At 45.7% G+C, this 17,275-nt stretch overlaps 1 protein-coding gene across 1 annotated transcript; it reads right to left on the bottom strand.

Annotated features, from left to right (window-relative positions):
• Positions 1-3,833: 3,833 nt before the first annotated feature.
• LOC116989694 (proteinase-activated receptor 4-like) lies at positions 3,834-7,077 on the bottom strand. Its single transcript, XM_033047295.1, has 2 exons — positions 6,946-7,077; positions 3,834-4,955 (listed from the first exon to the last, which is right to left on the bottom strand). The coding sequence occupies exons 1-2, from the start codon at positions 7,031-7,033 to the stop codon at positions 3,910-3,912; spliced, it is 1,134 nt and encodes a 377-aa protein (XP_032903186.1). The 5' UTR covers positions 7,034-7,077; the 3' UTR covers positions 3,834-3,909.
• Positions 7,078-17,275: the final 10,198 nt, after the last annotated feature.

The raw sequence follows: 17,275 nt of genomic DNA on the forward strand, positions 1-17,275 counted from the left end.
AATTCACTGGATGTTTTCAAGAGAGAGTTAGATTTTGTTCTTGGGGCTAAAGGAATCGAGGGATAATGGGGGAAAAAGCAGGAACGGGGTACTGATTTTGGATGATCAGCCATGATCATATTGAATGGGTTTCTCGGGCTTGTAGGACCGAATGGCTACTCCGGCATCTATTTCACTATGTCACATATTTATTTTTTCTTGACCCGCTGAGTTACTCCAGCATTTTGTTTCCTGTGAAATACTTGTATGGCACGGTGGCGCAGCTGCCTTACAGCGCCAGGGATCCAGGTTTGATCCCGACTATGGGTGCTGTCTGTACGGAGTTTGTACGTTCTCCCCGTGACCGCGTGGGTTTTCTCCGATATCTCCGGTTTCCACATTCCAAAGACGTACTGGCTTGGAGGTTAATCGGCTCGGTATAAATGTAAATTGTCCCGAGTGTGTTTAGGATAGGTGCTAATGTGCGAAGATCGCTGGTCAGTGCAGACTCAGGGGGCCGAAGGGGCTGTTTCCACGGCATTCCACGCTGTATCTCAAACTAAACTTCCGATAAAGGACTGACAAATGAGTTTCTCGGGCTCGGGGACTGGCTCCTGCTGGCTTTTAACATATAGTTTTCCCCTTGGTTATCCTGTGCCAAGGATTGTGGTATGATGCAATAGCATACTCTAGCAATGTTACAAAATTTTGAGATTTTAAAAATCAAGTCTGTAATTTATCCCATCAGATAAAGCATAAAAATAAGTTTAATTTGACACCTAATTCACTTTCATATCTCAAGTATTTAAAAAGTTATGGCCATTTTCATACTGGGAAATGAGCATCTTGTTCCCTATTGACTTTCTATGGACATAACAAAAAAGCTGTGATCGTGAACAGTCAAAAGCCCATAACTTTCTTAAAAATTAAGAGAACTGAATGAAATTTTCAGTTATCATAGATTGAAGCATTCTGAAACAAATATAAAATAATCTTACTTGGATGACCTGAAATTAAAGCATATAATTAGTTAGTTACCTAATTGTAGCTAATTTCAGACTTCAATTACTAGATCTAAACATCTATCCATTTCTTAATAAATGATTAACATTTTTAAATAGCCTAAATGTCCAAATAATATTCACAAATAATTCACAATAAAACATGATTTTTAAATCTCATTTACATTAATTTATAGGCCAAATGGAAGGAATTTAGTGTTTAATTGCTGTAAATAAATGCCCATTTAAATCAGCTTTCCAGTGGGTCCCTGTGAACGCGCTGGTTTAGAACGTTCACATTGCGGTAGATTTGTGCCCCAAATGCCGAGAAAAATACTGCGCGATATAATGGGGCCAAATTGAGCTACTCGCAATAGTAAACTTTGTATAAAGGGATCTTTAGAAGCCCTTTTTAATGTAAAAATATACAACCTAACTTCTGCTATCTGCTTTATGAGACCCTGCGGTTGCTGACGGTCGCGGGTTTAAAGATTGATTTTTAAACTACTATAACTATTATTCAAGGCCTTTAAACCTAATAATAGCTTTTGCGACGGGGTCTTCCAGCGATTTTTCGTTAATAATTAACTAGGCTGAACATTTTCGATTGGAACAGCTTAGAGAAAATCGCGTTTTAAACCCGCCCCCTCTAAACGGCGCCAAAATCGCGCACACCCGCAACGGAAGATTTTCAAGGACGCTTCAGGTAGGCTTTGCAACATACCTACATACTCTGACAAATACTGAAACTAAGCAGCTGACAGAGAACCATGCGCCCATTTCTTATTTGTGCAATATTTTTCAGAAGTGAAATTTGACTATCTCATTCTGGGGAATAGGGAGTGGAGTGGGACTGGCCTGATAGTGTTTTTCAAAATAAATCCACGTGTCTTGGGGAAAGATGTGTAGACAGGTATTCATGAGCAAAAAGTTCATTTATTTTTCTGCCAAACCACATACATTAATTGCCCAACACAAATCATCGCACATGGATGAGTGTAGTTCATTGTCACATGTACAGAGGTGCAGTGGAAAGCCTATTTGTTGCCTGCTATCCAGTCAGGGGAAAGACTATACAATGATGAAGAAGGGTTTCGGCCCGAAACGTTGCCTATTTCCTTTGCTCCATAGATGCTGCCGCACCCGCTGAGTTTCTCCAGCACTTTTGTCTACCTTCCAGCATCTGCTGTTCCTTCTTAAACACAATGAAGACACTCGGGCCGCCCGCAGCGTACAGCACATGATAAAGGGAATAACGTGAATAAAGCTAGCCTAAGATAAAGTCCAGTAAAGTCTGATGAAAGATAGCCCAAGGGTCTCCAATGAGGTGGATTAATGCTCAGGACTGCTCTCTAGTTGTAGGTAGGGTTGTTCAGTTGCCTGTTAACAGCTGGGAAGAAACTGTCCCTGAATCTGGAGGTAGACAAAAGTGCTGGAGAAACTCAGCGGGTGAGGCAGCATCTATGATGCGAAGGAGTAGGTGACGTTTCGGGTCGAGACCCTTCACCTATTCCTTCCCCCCATAGATGCTGCCTCACCCGCTGAGTTTCTCCAGCACTTTTGTCTACCTTCGATTTTTCCAGCATCTGCAGTTCTTTCTTAAACACTGAATCTGGAGGTGTGTGTTATCACACTTCTGTACGTGTGTTTTCACACTTCTCTTGCCTGACGGAGGGAGGGGAGAAGAGGGAGTGGCCGGGTTGAGACTGGTCCTTGCCGAGGCGCACCCCTCCCCCCCCCCCCCACCACACACACTCCTTCCCCCAGTAAAATTACACTACTGCTACTGTATGTACATATATATATTACTGCTCATTATTCTATGTTCGCTCTTCTGGGTGAGATGCTAATACTGCATTTCGTTGTCTCTGTACTGTACACTGCACAATGACAATAAAGTTTGAATCTGAGGTGTAAATGGAGCTACACAGATTGCTTTAGATAAGCAACCGGCAGTGAGAGACATCACAGGAAGAATGGGTGCGAGGGAGGATGTGCTGACTGACGAGTTAGCTTCTGTCCGGCGGCAACTCCCCAGAGCTCTTGTTAATGGACTTTGCCACCAACCACTCAGAGTTCTGGATCTAGTACACTGATCTCTAGGTAAAGCATCTAGGTAGAGCATCACTCAGCACTATGATGGCGGTGGTGGACGTGCTAGTCGAGATGAAGATGTTTTTGAAGTCAGTGCATCTTTGTATGTGTTGATGTGTTTAGCCTTCAGTCTGAATCCCACCAACACCCGAAATGTCCGGGTCGCTCCGACAACGACAAATGATCCTTTAGCTAATAGAGACACGGCGCGGAAACAGGCCCTTCGGCCCATCGAGCCGACCCCGCACATTCACACTATCCTACCCTAGGGGCAATTTTACAATTTACGATTCACACCGAAGCCAATTAACCTGCAAACCTTAACTTCTTTGGAGTGTGTGGGAGGAAACCGGATCACGGGGAGAAGGTACAAACTCCGTACAGACAGCACCCGTAATCAGTATCGAACCCGGGTCGCTGGAGCTGTGTAAAGCCCCTGTCCCACTGTACGAGGCAATTCAGGAGTTCTCCCGAGTTTTCCCCTGATTCGAACTCGGAGAATGTCCGTAGCGGGTCCGTAGGAGTCCGTGGATGTCTCGTAGCGGCTCGTAATGCAAACGGTAGGTATAAAAAGTTATTTTTTAAAAATCATCACGAGTATCTTTTTACTCGTGGACATTTTTTTGAAGGGATGAAAAAAAATGTCACGAGTTACCGGATTTCCCGAGTACCTACCGTTGCTCGTACGAGCCGCCACGAGACATCCACGAACTCCTACGGACATTCTCCGAGTTCGAATCAGGGCGAAACTCGGGAGAACTCGTGAATTACCTCGTACAGTCGACTCTACTGCTGCGCCACTGTGTTTACCGACAGAACCAACCGGCGGTACCTACTACACCAGCAGCGGAGGTTTGGGCTGTGAGTGAGTGCTGCTCCGCACCGTGCTCTGGTCCGACTTCCCGGAGCCCGTCTCACTCATATAGGCGGAAATCATACTTTTCAATTTGTTCCTAAACTCCTCGGAGATGTAGTAGTAGATGAAGGGGTCGATGCAGTTGCTGAAGGTGCTAACCACCAGGCAGATCATGGCGTAATAATAGACATCGCTGCTCCAGTTGTAGCTCTGGACCAACAGGGCGACGTTATAGGGGACCAGACACACCAGGAAGACCAGCAGGACCAGCAGAGTGGCCACAACTGCGTGGCCGTACCTCTGTTCATTCATAAGCAACGTGGCGATGATAGAGACGTAACAGAAGACAACGATTAGACAGGGGGCCATGAAGCCGATCACCACCGTGCCGATGAGATAGGGGTAGTGGGCCCTCCGCTGGTCCGGTAGTAAGCTATCGTAGCATGTGGTGATGTTGAGAGTGTGGATCCGATGTGACAGCTGGGTGGTGTAGAGAGGGACCATGCCAAGGACCAGCAGCAACCAGACGGCCCCGCACAGGCAGAGGGCGTTCCTCTTATTGCGGACCTCCTTCGAGAAGAAGGGGTGGACGATGGCCAGGTATCGGTCGGCGCCGATGCAGGTCAGGAACAGGATGGAGCTGTAGACGTTGCCGTAGAGGATGGCGCTGGAGACGCGGCAGAAGGCTTCGCCGAACGGCCAGTCGTTGCCCAGCAGGTGGTAGGCGATTCTCCAAGGGAGGCCGAGGAGCACCAGCAGGTCGGCGACGGCCAGGTTCATGAGTAGGAGGGTGCTGGGGAGCCGCTTGACTCTGGTGGCGAGGATCCACAGAGCCAGTCCGTTGGCCGGGAGACCGATTGCGAAGACCACCACGAAAAAGGAAGGTATCACCACCGTGGTGACTTTACCTCTAAGGTGCACCATCGCGGAGTCGTTGAATTTGTTGATGGTCTGGTTGGTAACTGGGTCGTGGACCTGGACAATGGGGAATTTTCGGCTCTTGCAGGCTGACTTATTTCTGCATTCTGTGGTGGGAGCAAGGACAAGAACACAGGAGCGGAGAATGAGACGTTTGTGGCACAAAATCCACATTGACCACAAAACCAATAGACAATAGACAATAGGAGGTACACAAAAATGCTGGAGAAACTCAGCGGGTGCAGCAGCATTTATGGAGTGAAGGAAATAGGCAACGTTTCGGGCCGAAACCCTTCAGGTTTGGTTGTTGACGGTTGTTGGGAAGAACCTGTTGCTGAACCTGGTGATCCTGTATGTTCCTCCCCATATTATTATTATTATCACACACACACACACACACGCGCGCGCACGCGCACACACACACACACTCACACACACACACACACACACACACACACACACACACACACACACACACACACACGCACACACGCACACACACACACACACACTCTCTCTCTCTCTCTCTAACTCACAGGGAGACCACGGTGGCAGCAGCTTTACTTGTGGAGCTGCTGTGCCTACTATCGGCATCTATAAGGCACTCTCAAAATAAGCAGCGAGTAAGAATTTGATTGTTCCATCTGGGGCACCTATACTCCTGACTCTATACTCTGCCACTCACCCATGCACTAGGGACAAAGTAGCTGATTGATCTACAAATCATCGTGAATTTGGGATTTGGGGGCAATCAGGAGCACCCGGAGGAAACTACACACACACACACACACACACGCACACACACACAGACAGACACACACACACACACACACACACACACACACACAGTCACAGAAAGACCATGCCACCTCCACGGAGACTGACGCCAGGGCTGTGTGGCAGCAGCTTTACTCATGGAGCTGCTGTGCCTACTATCGGCATCTATAAGGCACTCTCAAAATAAAATAACTCCCCACGTTGCACATTATAGATCGAGCACAGACACAAAAATCAGGAGACAGCTAGATTTAGATTTAACTCTTGGGGCTAAGGGAATCAAGGGATATGGGGAAAAAGCCGGAATGGGGTACTTATTTTGGATGATCAGCCATGATCATATTGAATGGCGGTGCTGCCGCGAAGGGCAGAATGGCCTACCCCTGCACCTATTGTCTATGTTTCTAAAAAGCTAGAGTAACTCAGCGGGTCAGGCAGCAATTCTGGAGAAAAGGACAATAGACAATAGGTGCAGGAGTAGGCCACTCGGCCCTTCGTGCCAGCACCGCCATTCAATGTGATCATGGCTGATCATCCCCAATCAGTACCCCGTTCCTGCCTTCTCCCCATATCCCCTGATTCCGCTATTTATAAGAGCCCTATCTAGCTCTCTCTTGAAAGCATCCAGAGAACCTGCCTCCACTGCCGTCTGAGGCAGAGAATTCCACAGACTCACCACTCTCTGTGAGAAAAAGTGTTTCCTCGTCTCTGTTCTAAATGGCTTACTCCTTATTCTTAAACTGTGGCCCCTGGTTCTGGACTCCCCCAACATCGGGAACATGTTTCCTGCCTCTAACGTGTCCAAGCCCTTAACAATCTTATATGTTTCAATGAGATACCCTCTCATCCTTCTAAACTCCAGAGTGTACAAGCCCAGCTACTCCATTCTCTCAGCATATGACAGTCCCGCCATCCCGGGAATTAACCTTGTAAACCTACGCTGCACTCCCTCAATAGCAAGAACGTCCTTCCTCAAATTAGGGGACCAAAACTGCACCAACAGGAATAGATGATGGTTCAGGTCGAGACCCTTCTTCAGGGGAAGATGGAGTACTTGGGTGAATATTGACCCATTGAAATGACTGCTCCTCACAAGAGAACATCTGAAGAAGGGTCTCGACCTGAAACTTCACCCCTTCCTTCACTCCAGAGGTGCTGCCTGACCCGCTGAGTTACTCCAGCATTTTGCGTCTATCTTCGGTGTAAACCAGCATCTTCAGTTCCTCCCTACACATTTGCTAACGGCTCACGTACTGAACGCAAGTTTACAGGAAGAAAAAAATCTCTCAATCAAAATGAAGTTGAATCCACATCTATTACCTGCTTCGATTTTACCAGTGGCGCCGCAGTTTGTGGCAAAACTGATCAACGTGAACCATACCAGGGCCTGGAGTGGCGGCAGCTTCATTCTGTGTGTCCTTATTCTGTGACAACAGGCGGGGAGATGATCAATAGCCAACAGACTCTAATGTGGAAGTGGTCATCAACTCTTAACTGTGTGCAAACCACAAATGAAGATCAGAGCCCAGTTGATTAAACACATGATAGCAGGCTGTGGAGTTTTTATTTCAGCAGAAACATATCCTGTGCACTCCATAATGTTTGGGGCAAAGACCCATCATTTATTTATTTGCCTCTGAGCCCCACAATTTGAGATTTGTAATAGAAAAAAACCACGTGGTCAAAGTGCACATTGTCAGATTTTTAAAAAGGCCATTTTTATACATTTTGGTTTCACCATGTAGAGATTACAGCTGGGTTTAGACATAGTTCCCTCCATTTCAGGGCACCATAATGTTTGGATCACGTGGTTTCACAGGCGTCTGAAATTGCTCAGTTGGTTTAATTGCCTCCTTCATGCAGGTATAAGAGAGCTCTCAGCGCCTAGTCTTTCCTCCAGCCTTTCCATTACCTTCGGAGACTTTTATTGCTGTTTATCATCAGACTGATTCCTGGGATGGAAGGACTTTCATATGAGGAAAGACTGGATTGACTCGGCTTGTACTCGCTAGAATTCAGAAGATTGAGGGGGGAGCTTATAGAAACTTACAAAATCCTTAAGGGGTTGCACAGGCTGGATGCAGGAAGATTGTTCCCAATGTTGGGGAAGTACAGAACAAGGGGTCACAGTTTAAGGATAAGAGGGAAGACTTTTAGGACCGAGATGAGGAAATCATTTTTTACACAGAGAGTGGTGAATCTATGGAATTCTCTGCCACAGAAGGTAGTTGAGGCCAGTTCATTGGCTATATTTAAGAGGGAGTTAGATGTGGCCCTTGTGGTTAAAGGGATCAGGGGGTATGAAGAGAAGGCAGGTACAGGATACTGAGTTGGATGATCAGCCATGATCATATTGAATGGCGGTGCAGGCTCGAAGGGTCAAATGGCCTACTCCTGCACCTATTTTCTATGTTTCTATGAGGACCAAAGTTGTGCCAATGAAAGTCAAAGAAGCCATTATGAGACTGAGAAACAAGAATAAAACTGTTAGAGACATCAGTCAAACCTTGGGCTTACCAACATCACCTGCTTGGAGCATCATTAAGAAGATGTACTGTATCACTCTATGACTTAGATAAAGATCAGGTGAAGGTGGATGGAACCATAACAGGGCCAGACTGGACAGGGAAAATCAATAGATCTGCTTTGGCAAAGCACAAAGTGCTGGCCAGGCAACATTTGTGAAGGAAATGAACAGATGAGTTTTCGGGTTGGGACCCTTCTTCAGAAATATAGTAATCGGTGGGGAGAAAGGTGGAAAAGAGAGATGGGGGCAGGACGGTGATAGGTGGATTTAGGTGAAGGGGGGTGGGGATTTGTGGTGCTGGATGGGTGGAGTTTTAAGGCGAAGGGGGAAAGATTTAATAGGAAACTGAGGGGATAATGTTTTCACACAAAGGGTGGTGGGAATATAGAACAAGCTGCCAGAGGAGGTAGTTGAAGCAGGGACTTTTGCAATGGTTAAGAAACAATTAGACAAGTACATGGATAGGACAGGTTAAGAGGAATAGAAGAGATTTAGAAGAATCAGGGGGGACCTCATTGAAACATACAGAATAGTGGAAGGTTTGGATAGAGTGGATGTGGAGAGGATGTTTCAACTAGTGGGAGAGTCTAGGACTAGAGGTCCTAGCCTCAGAATTAAAGGACGTTCTTTTGGGAAGGAGATGAGGAGACTTTTAAGTAAGTAAGTAAGTTTATTGGCCAAGTATTCACATACAAGGAATTTGCCTTGGTGCTCCGTCCGCAAGTGACAACATGACATACAGTGACAGTTACGAATGACTCAGAAAACACTAAACATTAATAATAATAATAAGACATTCATGATAAAACTCCATTGATCAAGCATGTGAACCAACAAAATACCAGATCAAAGGGAGGCTACAGATTTTTGGCTGTTGAGTAGAGCAACTACTCGTGGATAAAAACTGTTTTTATGTCTGGCTGTGGCAGCTTTGACAGTCCGGAGTCGCCTTCTAGAGGGAAGTGATACAAAGAGTTGGTGGCCAGGGTGAGAGGGGTCAGAGATGATCTTGCCCGCTCACTTCCTGGTCCTTGCCGTGTACAGTTTATCGATGGAGGGAAGCTTGCAGCCAATAACCTTCTCTGCTGATCGGACGATTCGCTGCAGCCTCCAGGTGTCGTGCTTGGTGGCTGAGCCAAACCAGACCATGATGGAGAAGGTGAGAACAGACTCTGCGATGGCCGTGTAGATTTTGGACCATCATTGCCTGTGGCAGATTGTACTTCCTCAGCTGCCGCAGGAAGTACATCCTTTGTTGGGCCTTTTCGACTGTGGAGTCGATGGTAGCCTCCCACTTAAGGTCCTTGGAGATGATGGTTCCCAGGAACTTAAAAGACTCCACAGATGTGACTGTGGTGTTGTTGATGGTGAGTGGGGTGAGGGGAGAGAGGGCTCTCTTAAAGTCTACAATTAGTTCCACTGTCTTAAGAGCATTGAGCTCTTGGTTTTTGCAATGGCACCAGGCCGCCAGCTGTGCCACTTCCTGTCTGTAGGCAGATTCCTCCCCATCCTGGATCAGTCCAATCAGGGTTGTGTCGTCCGCAAACTTGAGAAGCATGACAGAGGTGTCTGTGGAGGTGCAGTCGTTGGTGTAGAGAGAGTAGAGGAGAGGAGAGAGTATGCAGCCTTGCGCTGCTCCTATGCTGAGTGTATGCGGGTCCGAGATGTGCTTTCCCAGCTTCACATGCTACTTCCTGTCTGTCAGGAAGTTAGTATCCACTGACAGAGGGGTTCAGGCACAGTCAACTCGGAAAGTTTGGTGTGTAGTAGCTCTGGCACAATGGTGTTGAATGCAGAGCTAAAATCCACAAACAGGATCCTCGCATAGGTACCCTGGCAGTCTAGGTGCTGTAGGATTAAGTGCAGGCCCAGGTTGACTGCATCATCCACAGATCTATTGGCCCGATATGCAAACTGCAGAGGGTCCAGCAGGGAGTTTGTGATATTTTTCAGCTTGGCCAGCACAAGCCTTTCGAGTGTCTTCATGACTACAGAGGTCAGTGCGACAGGGCTGCAGTCATTAAGACAAGTAATCCTTGCCTTTTTGGGTACAGGCTCAATAGTGGAGACTTTGAAGCAGGCAGGGACAGTACATGTTTGCAGGGACTGGTTAAAAATGTCTGTATAGACCGGTGCCAGCTGTTTGGCACAGAGCTTAAGTAGAGGGGGAAACATTGTCAGGTCCTGGAGATTTCCGCCTCTTTTGTCCTCTGAAAAGCCTCTCCACCTCCTTTATTTTTATTGTTGATATTGGATAAGTTACGTTGTGCAGCACAGAGGGTGTGGGTGATTGGGTGTGAAGTGGTGATTGGAGGGGGATTGGGTGTAGAAAGGCCCAGTCTTTGCAGACTGAGGTCAGGCTGGGTTCCCGATGTAAGTTCCATTACAAACCATAGAAAAAGGTTAAAAAAAAAAAAGAATAAAATGGACACAGCACATTATAGAGTTCAACACAAACGTCCCCCCCACAGCAGAATCAAAACTTTCCACTGTGGGGAAAGGCATCTGAAAGTTAAGTCCTCTTCCTCTGTGAAACACCTGAGGTCGGGGCCCATTTGTGGCCGTGCAGCCAGTCCGATGGTTTTCAGGGCCCTCTTGCCGTGAAGATGGAACTTCGGCGTCGGGTGAAACATTCCTCAGCGGCTTGGAAAAGTCTGGAGCGGCTGCCTCCTCCCCGGAGACCGGGGCACTCGTAGTCCTCAGGCCGCGCCGGTTGGAGCTCCGACCCTGGTGAACTCGATCCCTGGCTCTGCGGCGCTCCAAATCCAGCGCCGCCCGCGGCCAGACGCCCGCAGCCCCAGCTCCGCGATGTTGGGATCGACGGCCATAACGCTCCGGAGCCTACCGCACGGCGACCTGGCAAGGCATCGCCCGCTCCGTGTTGGTATCCCAGCGCTGCGCCACCGCCGCCGAAGCTGTAGTCCCGGCCGGTCCCGACAGGAAACGCCGCTCCATTCTCGATGGTAGGCCGCGAGGACGGGGCGAAGAAGCAGCTTGGAGGGTTGCTGCCTCTCCGACCAGGTAGGTGACTAAGAAATAAAGTTCCCCCTTCCCCCCCCCCACCCCCCACATAGAAGACCTCCACTAACATTTTTTAACAGGACTTAAAATAAAAAAAGGTGTAGAGACGGAATGCGGGCAGGCTGCCATACACAGACGGCGCCCACTCCCGCACATCCGCCATCAACTAGGAAAATTGAAAGAGCAGGCATGGTGGGCTGAAGGGCCTGTTCCTGTGTTGCAAAGCTCTATGTTCTACCTCCTTAATAATTGCTGTAGATTGATGGTGCATGTGAGCCAATCACACACAAGCCAGCACCACTAACTCCACCCCTCTATAACACTTATACTAACATTCCCGGCACTTCAGTTCGAGCAGCCAGGATGCATTAATAACCTGTTGTCCTAAGTGCTGTTAAGTGCTCATTAAAGATGTGTTTAAATCACACAATTACTTTGGGTCATGTTCACATGGTGTCAGAAGTGGGATTTAAACCCATCTTTAATGAGCACTTAACAGCACTTAGGACAACAGGTTATTAATGCATCCTGGCTGTTTAAATCACACAATGACTTTGGCTCATGGTTACAATTGCTAAAATAAAAACTTGTTCCAGGAACAGGCATTAGCTGAACCAACAAATAATTATCAATTTTTTGCCTCCCACACTTCTTGAATAAAAAGACTCCCAGTCGCACTGCACTTCTGCAGAATCCAAGGGTTTGTGAAAAAGTACAATTATTGTATCTGTCATCTCTGTAGCCACTATTTTTTAAAAATCATTTTTAAGGTGCAAGCCATCAGTTGCTGGAGACCTATCAACCTTCAGCCCTATCAGTGTACCTGATATGAATTCTCCGGTAACAGTCATCACATCATTTAGTACTAATGGAAAATTTGGCGAGTCTACTACCTTAAACACTGATGCAAAACGTGCCTGCCTCATCTGCCATTTCTTGATTTCCAAAACTATTTCCCCATTCTCACTCTGATGGTTTTACGTATGTTCAGCTCTCGCTTCCTTTTTAAATGTTTCGGAAAACCATTGTAGTCAGCGTTTCATTTCTATGTGGTTTGTCCCCATTTTCTATCCTGTAAATCGGGCTTATTTTAGTCCTCAGTCGCTGAGGTGTGAATATATCCCAATCTTTGAGCATCAATCACTAATTTTTTATCTTCGAATAAGTTTAAAGTTTCAGATTAAAAGCCTCCTTAACTCACTTGGTTAACAATGTTAGGTCAGGCCCCGTCGGAGTCTTTTTTCCTCATTAGAATATAATTTTTGTTGGGGTGTGGTGTGTGTCACGAATTATCTCGTAAAATGCTTAATTATCTCGTAAAAAGTTAATCATTTGATGAATGGTCATTAAGCTCTTGTGGGGTGGAAGATTCAACCTTCATGTGCGCCATCCTGTTTCGACTAATGCAATCAACCCAATGTGCACAAACTTATTACTAAACAGGTCTACCCATGACCAACATTTAGGCTGTGCACGCCATACGCAAGAAGAAGAATTAAGGTTCTTGTAGTTGAATAACAGACAAGTATGTGTACAGGCAGGGAGTAGAGAGTTACAGTTCATGTGCAAATATATGAGGTTAGTTAGATTGGCATCACGGTCAGCTCAGACAGGATGGGCCTGTTCTGGTGCTGTAATGCTATATATTCTGCTTCCTTAATAACTGATTATAATATTTTCCAGTAACAGGCATTAGCAATCCCATGTTTTTTTTTTAATGTTTTACTGTTTGAAAATTTCCAACAAAGACTATTACAAAAACTGAGGTAGAAACTGAACGAACTTTATTGTGAGAGAGAGAGTCGCACAGGTGTCTGTGGGAGTCCTCCCTGTGCTATTACTGAAGAACATCTCTTTTATACATTGATTGAAACTAGAAAACATCCAGACAAATGGTAATTAACAAGAAGACTCAGAATTAAAAGGAAATCCCATTTAGCTGTGGAATGTTTCGCCGGAACAAGATTAGCAGGTGTGCAAGCTATGCGATTGCTCCCAATCACTTGGCTGAGGCTTGTTAATTACTTGTGCCCTAGGCAGTTTCGGAAAGCAATCTTGTACAGACACAGATAGAATACACAAGGTAATAGGCACATAAATTTTCCATCATTTACCAGCTTACCTAACCGCACAGTCCACTTTAGCCAACTCTTACGCATTTGTTTCAGGACCAGGTTTCTCACCCTCAGGTTGAATGCTAACCTGTCATGTTGTGATCACTCTTCCCCAGTGATCTTTTGCATTGAAATGATTTCTTAAATCTGTCTTCCTGAACATCGCGGGGCCCAAAATAACCTATACTCTGGTTGTTTCCATAACATATTTCTCCAGACAGTTTAGACTATTTAATTTAGTTTAGACATACAATGTGGAAACAGACCCTTCAGCTCACACTGACAACCATCGATCACCCGTTCATGCTAGTTCTATGTCCTATACATTCGGGGCAGTTTACCGAAGCCAATTAACATACAAACCTGCATGTCTTTGGAGTAGCCTGAAAAAACCCACGGGGTCACGGGGAGAACGTACAAACTCCGCACAGACAGCACCCGTAGTCAGGATTCAACCCGGGTCTCTGGCGCTGCGAGGCAACACTTCTACCGTTTCACCAATGTGCCCACCCTAAAATTATCCCAAATACACTCCATGTGTGGCTACCGTTCTTAATTTGATAAGCCCAATCTACAACAACGATTGATGTCACCTATGTAAATGCATTACTCTTTGTACATGCCTGCATTATTCTTTAAGGGCCTGACCCACTTTCACGACCTAATTCACGAGCTCTGCCGAGTTTGTCCTTGACTCATACTCGCAGCATGGTCATCACGAGGTCGTAGGAGGTCGTAGGTAGGTCGTAGCAGGCCGCGATGCTAGTCGTAGGTACTCGTGGCATCAAGTAGGTCGCGGCGTTTTTCTAGCCTGATGAAACATGTCCACGAGTAAAAAAGGTCGTGAATTAGGTTGTGAAAAAAGCTTATACTTAAATTCTGGAAGAACGCTCCTATACCAACATTAAATATGTGGATTTCAAATATGTTTGAAACATTACACCTGGAAGATATGAGACTCCTCCTTGCAGGCAAATCAGACCACTTCCAAAAGACGTGGTCTGCATTTATCGACTTACTACAAGAATAAGGTGCATCAGTACTTCAAATAAGAAATGGTGTCAGGATCTGGTAAGGGGGGAGGAAAAATATAAAGTTGGTATATCCCTTTTGCGCGGTTTTTATAATAGAGCTTTGGGTTTTTTGTTTTTTTTTCCTTTTCCCTCCTTTCTTTTCTAAGGTCTATTTCTTAATTCTTTTCTCTAACCAATGGGTCTCTTTTTTTCTCTCATTGATTACTCTTTTACACAAACACAACTTTCTTTCCCTCACCATCTCTACTTTCTTTATCTATATCTTTCCTTAAAGCTTAAAAAATGAAGGGGTACAATAAATGTAATAAGATATAAATGTAATACTGGATAGACTCGGTTTGTGCTCGCTAGAATACTGGATAGACTCGGTTTGAATTTAGAAGATTGAGGGGGGATCTTATAGAAACTTACAAAATTCTTAAGGGGTTGGACAGGCTAGATGCAGGAAGATTGTTCCCGATGTTGGGAAAGTCCAGAACAAGGGGTCACAGTTTAAGGATAAGGGGGAAGTCTTTTAGGACCGAGATGAGGAAAACATTTTTCACACAGAGAGTGGTGAATCTGTGGAATTCTCTGCCACAGAAGGTAGTTGAGGCCAGTTCATTGGCTATATTTAAGAGGGAGTTAGATGTGGCCCTTGTGGCTAAAGGGATCAGGGGTATGGAGAGAAGGCAGGTACAGGATACTGAGTTGGATGATCAGCCATGATCATATTAACCATATAACCATATAACAATTACAGCACGGAAACAGGCCATCTCGGCCCTACAAGTCCGTGCCGAACAACTTTTTTCCCTTAGTCTCACCTGCCTGCACTCATACCATAACCCTCCATTCCCTTCTCATCCATATGCCTATCCAATTTATTTTTAAATGATACCAACGAACCTGCCGCCACCACTTCCACTGGAAGCTCATTCCACACCGCTACCACTCTCTGAGTAAAGAAGTTCCCCCTCATGTTACCCCTAAAGTTCTGTCCCTTAATTCTGAAGTCATGTCCTCTTGTTTGAATCTTCCCTATTCTCAAAGGGAAAAGCTTGATCACATCAACTCTGTCTATCCCTCTCATCATTTTAAAGACCTCTATCAAGTCCCCCCTTAACCTTCTGCGCTCCAGAGAATAAAGACCTAACTTATTCAACCTATCTCTGTAACTTAGTTGTTGAAACCCAGGCAACATTCTAGTAAATCTCCTCTGTACTCTCTCTATTTTGTTGACATCCTTCCTATAATTGGGCGACCAAAATTGTACACCATACTCCAGATTTGGTCTCACCAATGCCTTGTACAATTTTAACATTACATCCCAGCTTCTATACTCAATGCTCTGATTTATAAAGGCTAGCATACCAAAAGCTTTCTTTACCACCCTATCTATATGAGATTCCACCTTCAAGGAACTATGCACGGTTATTCCCAGATCCCTCTGTTCAACTGTATTCTTCAATTCCCTACCATTTATCATGTACGTCCTATTTTGATTTGTCCTGCCAAGGTGTAACACCTCACATTTATCAGCATTAAACTCCATCTGCCATCTTTCAGCCCATTTTTCCAAATGGCCTAAATCACTCTGTAGACTTTGGAAATCCTCTTCATTATCCACAACACCCCCTATCTTGATATCATCTGCATACTTACTAATCCAATTTACCACCCCTTCATCCAGATCATTGATGTACATGACAAACAACAAAGGACCCAACACAGATCCCTGAGGCACCCCACTAGTCACCTGCCTCCAACCCGACAAACAGCCATCCACCATTACCCTCTGGCTTCTCCCATTCAGCCACTGCTGAATCCATCTTGCTATTCCTGCATTTATACCCAACAGTTTAACCTTCTTAACCAACCTTCCATGAGGAACCTTGTCAAAGGCCTTACTAAAGTCCATATAGACAACATCCACTGCTTTACCCTCGTCAATTTCCCTAGTAACCTCTTCAAAAAATTCAAGAAGATTAGTCAAACATGACCTTCCAGGCACAAATCCATGTTGACTGTTCCTAATCAGACCCTGTTTATCCAGATGCTTATATATATTGAATGGCGGTGCAGGCTCGACTGGCCGAATGGCCTACTCCTGCACCTATTTTCTATGTTTCTATGTTTCTATATATCTGGCTTGTACTATTGTAATTTACTGTACTTTTAATAAATAAAAATATTTTTAAAAAAAAGAATTAGGTCATGAAAGTGGGACAGGCCCTTTAAACTACTCACACTGCACTTATGATCAGAGTAGAGATTTGAACAATAGAACAATATATCAGAGGAACCACAATGTCTGTGTGTGTGATGCCAATTTAGACGCATCCCTGTACATGATCCCTATCCCTCTATTCCCTGCACTTCCATGTCCACATCTTTAAGCCTCCTTTGGCGTAACTTGGACTCTATGCCTCCATTTCCCGTCTGTTGCGTTCCAGACACTAGCCACAAAACCCACCAGACATTTAGGGGAAATGAACCAGAATGACAATGCAGAGCGTACATCTGCCCTGATCATCATGCTGACAAAACCGCACTGCCCAGAAAATATTTCATGATTTGCCAGCTCCTCCCAATCTGCAACTTTGTAGGCCTGGCCACGCCGGCTATCTGCGAGTCACGGTGCCAGGCGGAAGAGGGTTTCGCCCGAGTCAGTTCTTTGCCCCTTTACTGGGGTCACATCCGCGCCTGGGTGGTGTTAGAGAGGGACATAGTTGTACAGGTGTTATTTAGTATATTTGTAACATACAGTAGTTGTTTGGAAAGTTATGCCCCTGTCCCACTTAGGAAACCTGAACGGAAATCTCTGGAGACTTTGCGCCCCACCCAAGGTTTCCGTGCGGTTCCCGGAGGTTTTTGTCAGTCTCCCTGCCTGCTTCCACTACCTGCAACCTCCGGCAACCACCTGCAACCTCCCGGAACCGCACGGAAATCTTGGGCGGGGAGCAAAGTCTCCA

The sequence above is a fragment of the Amblyraja radiata genome, chromosome 29, assembly GCF_010909765.2.
Source record: "Amblyraja radiata isolate CabotCenter1 chromosome 29, sAmbRad1.1.pri, whole genome shotgun sequence".
NCBI classification, from domain to species: domain Eukaryota; kingdom Metazoa; phylum Chordata; class Chondrichthyes; order Rajiformes; family Rajidae; genus Amblyraja; species Amblyraja radiata.

Coding starts and splice junctions, on each gene's coding strand:
- LOC116989694 (XM_033047295.1), bottom strand. CDS start 7,033: ATGAAGCTGCCGCCACTCCAGGCCCTGGTATGGTTCACGTTGATCAGT. Junction 4,956..6,945: donor CACTGGTAAAATCGAAGCAG/GTAATAGATGTG, acceptor CTCCCACCACAG/AATGCAGAAATAAGTCAGCC.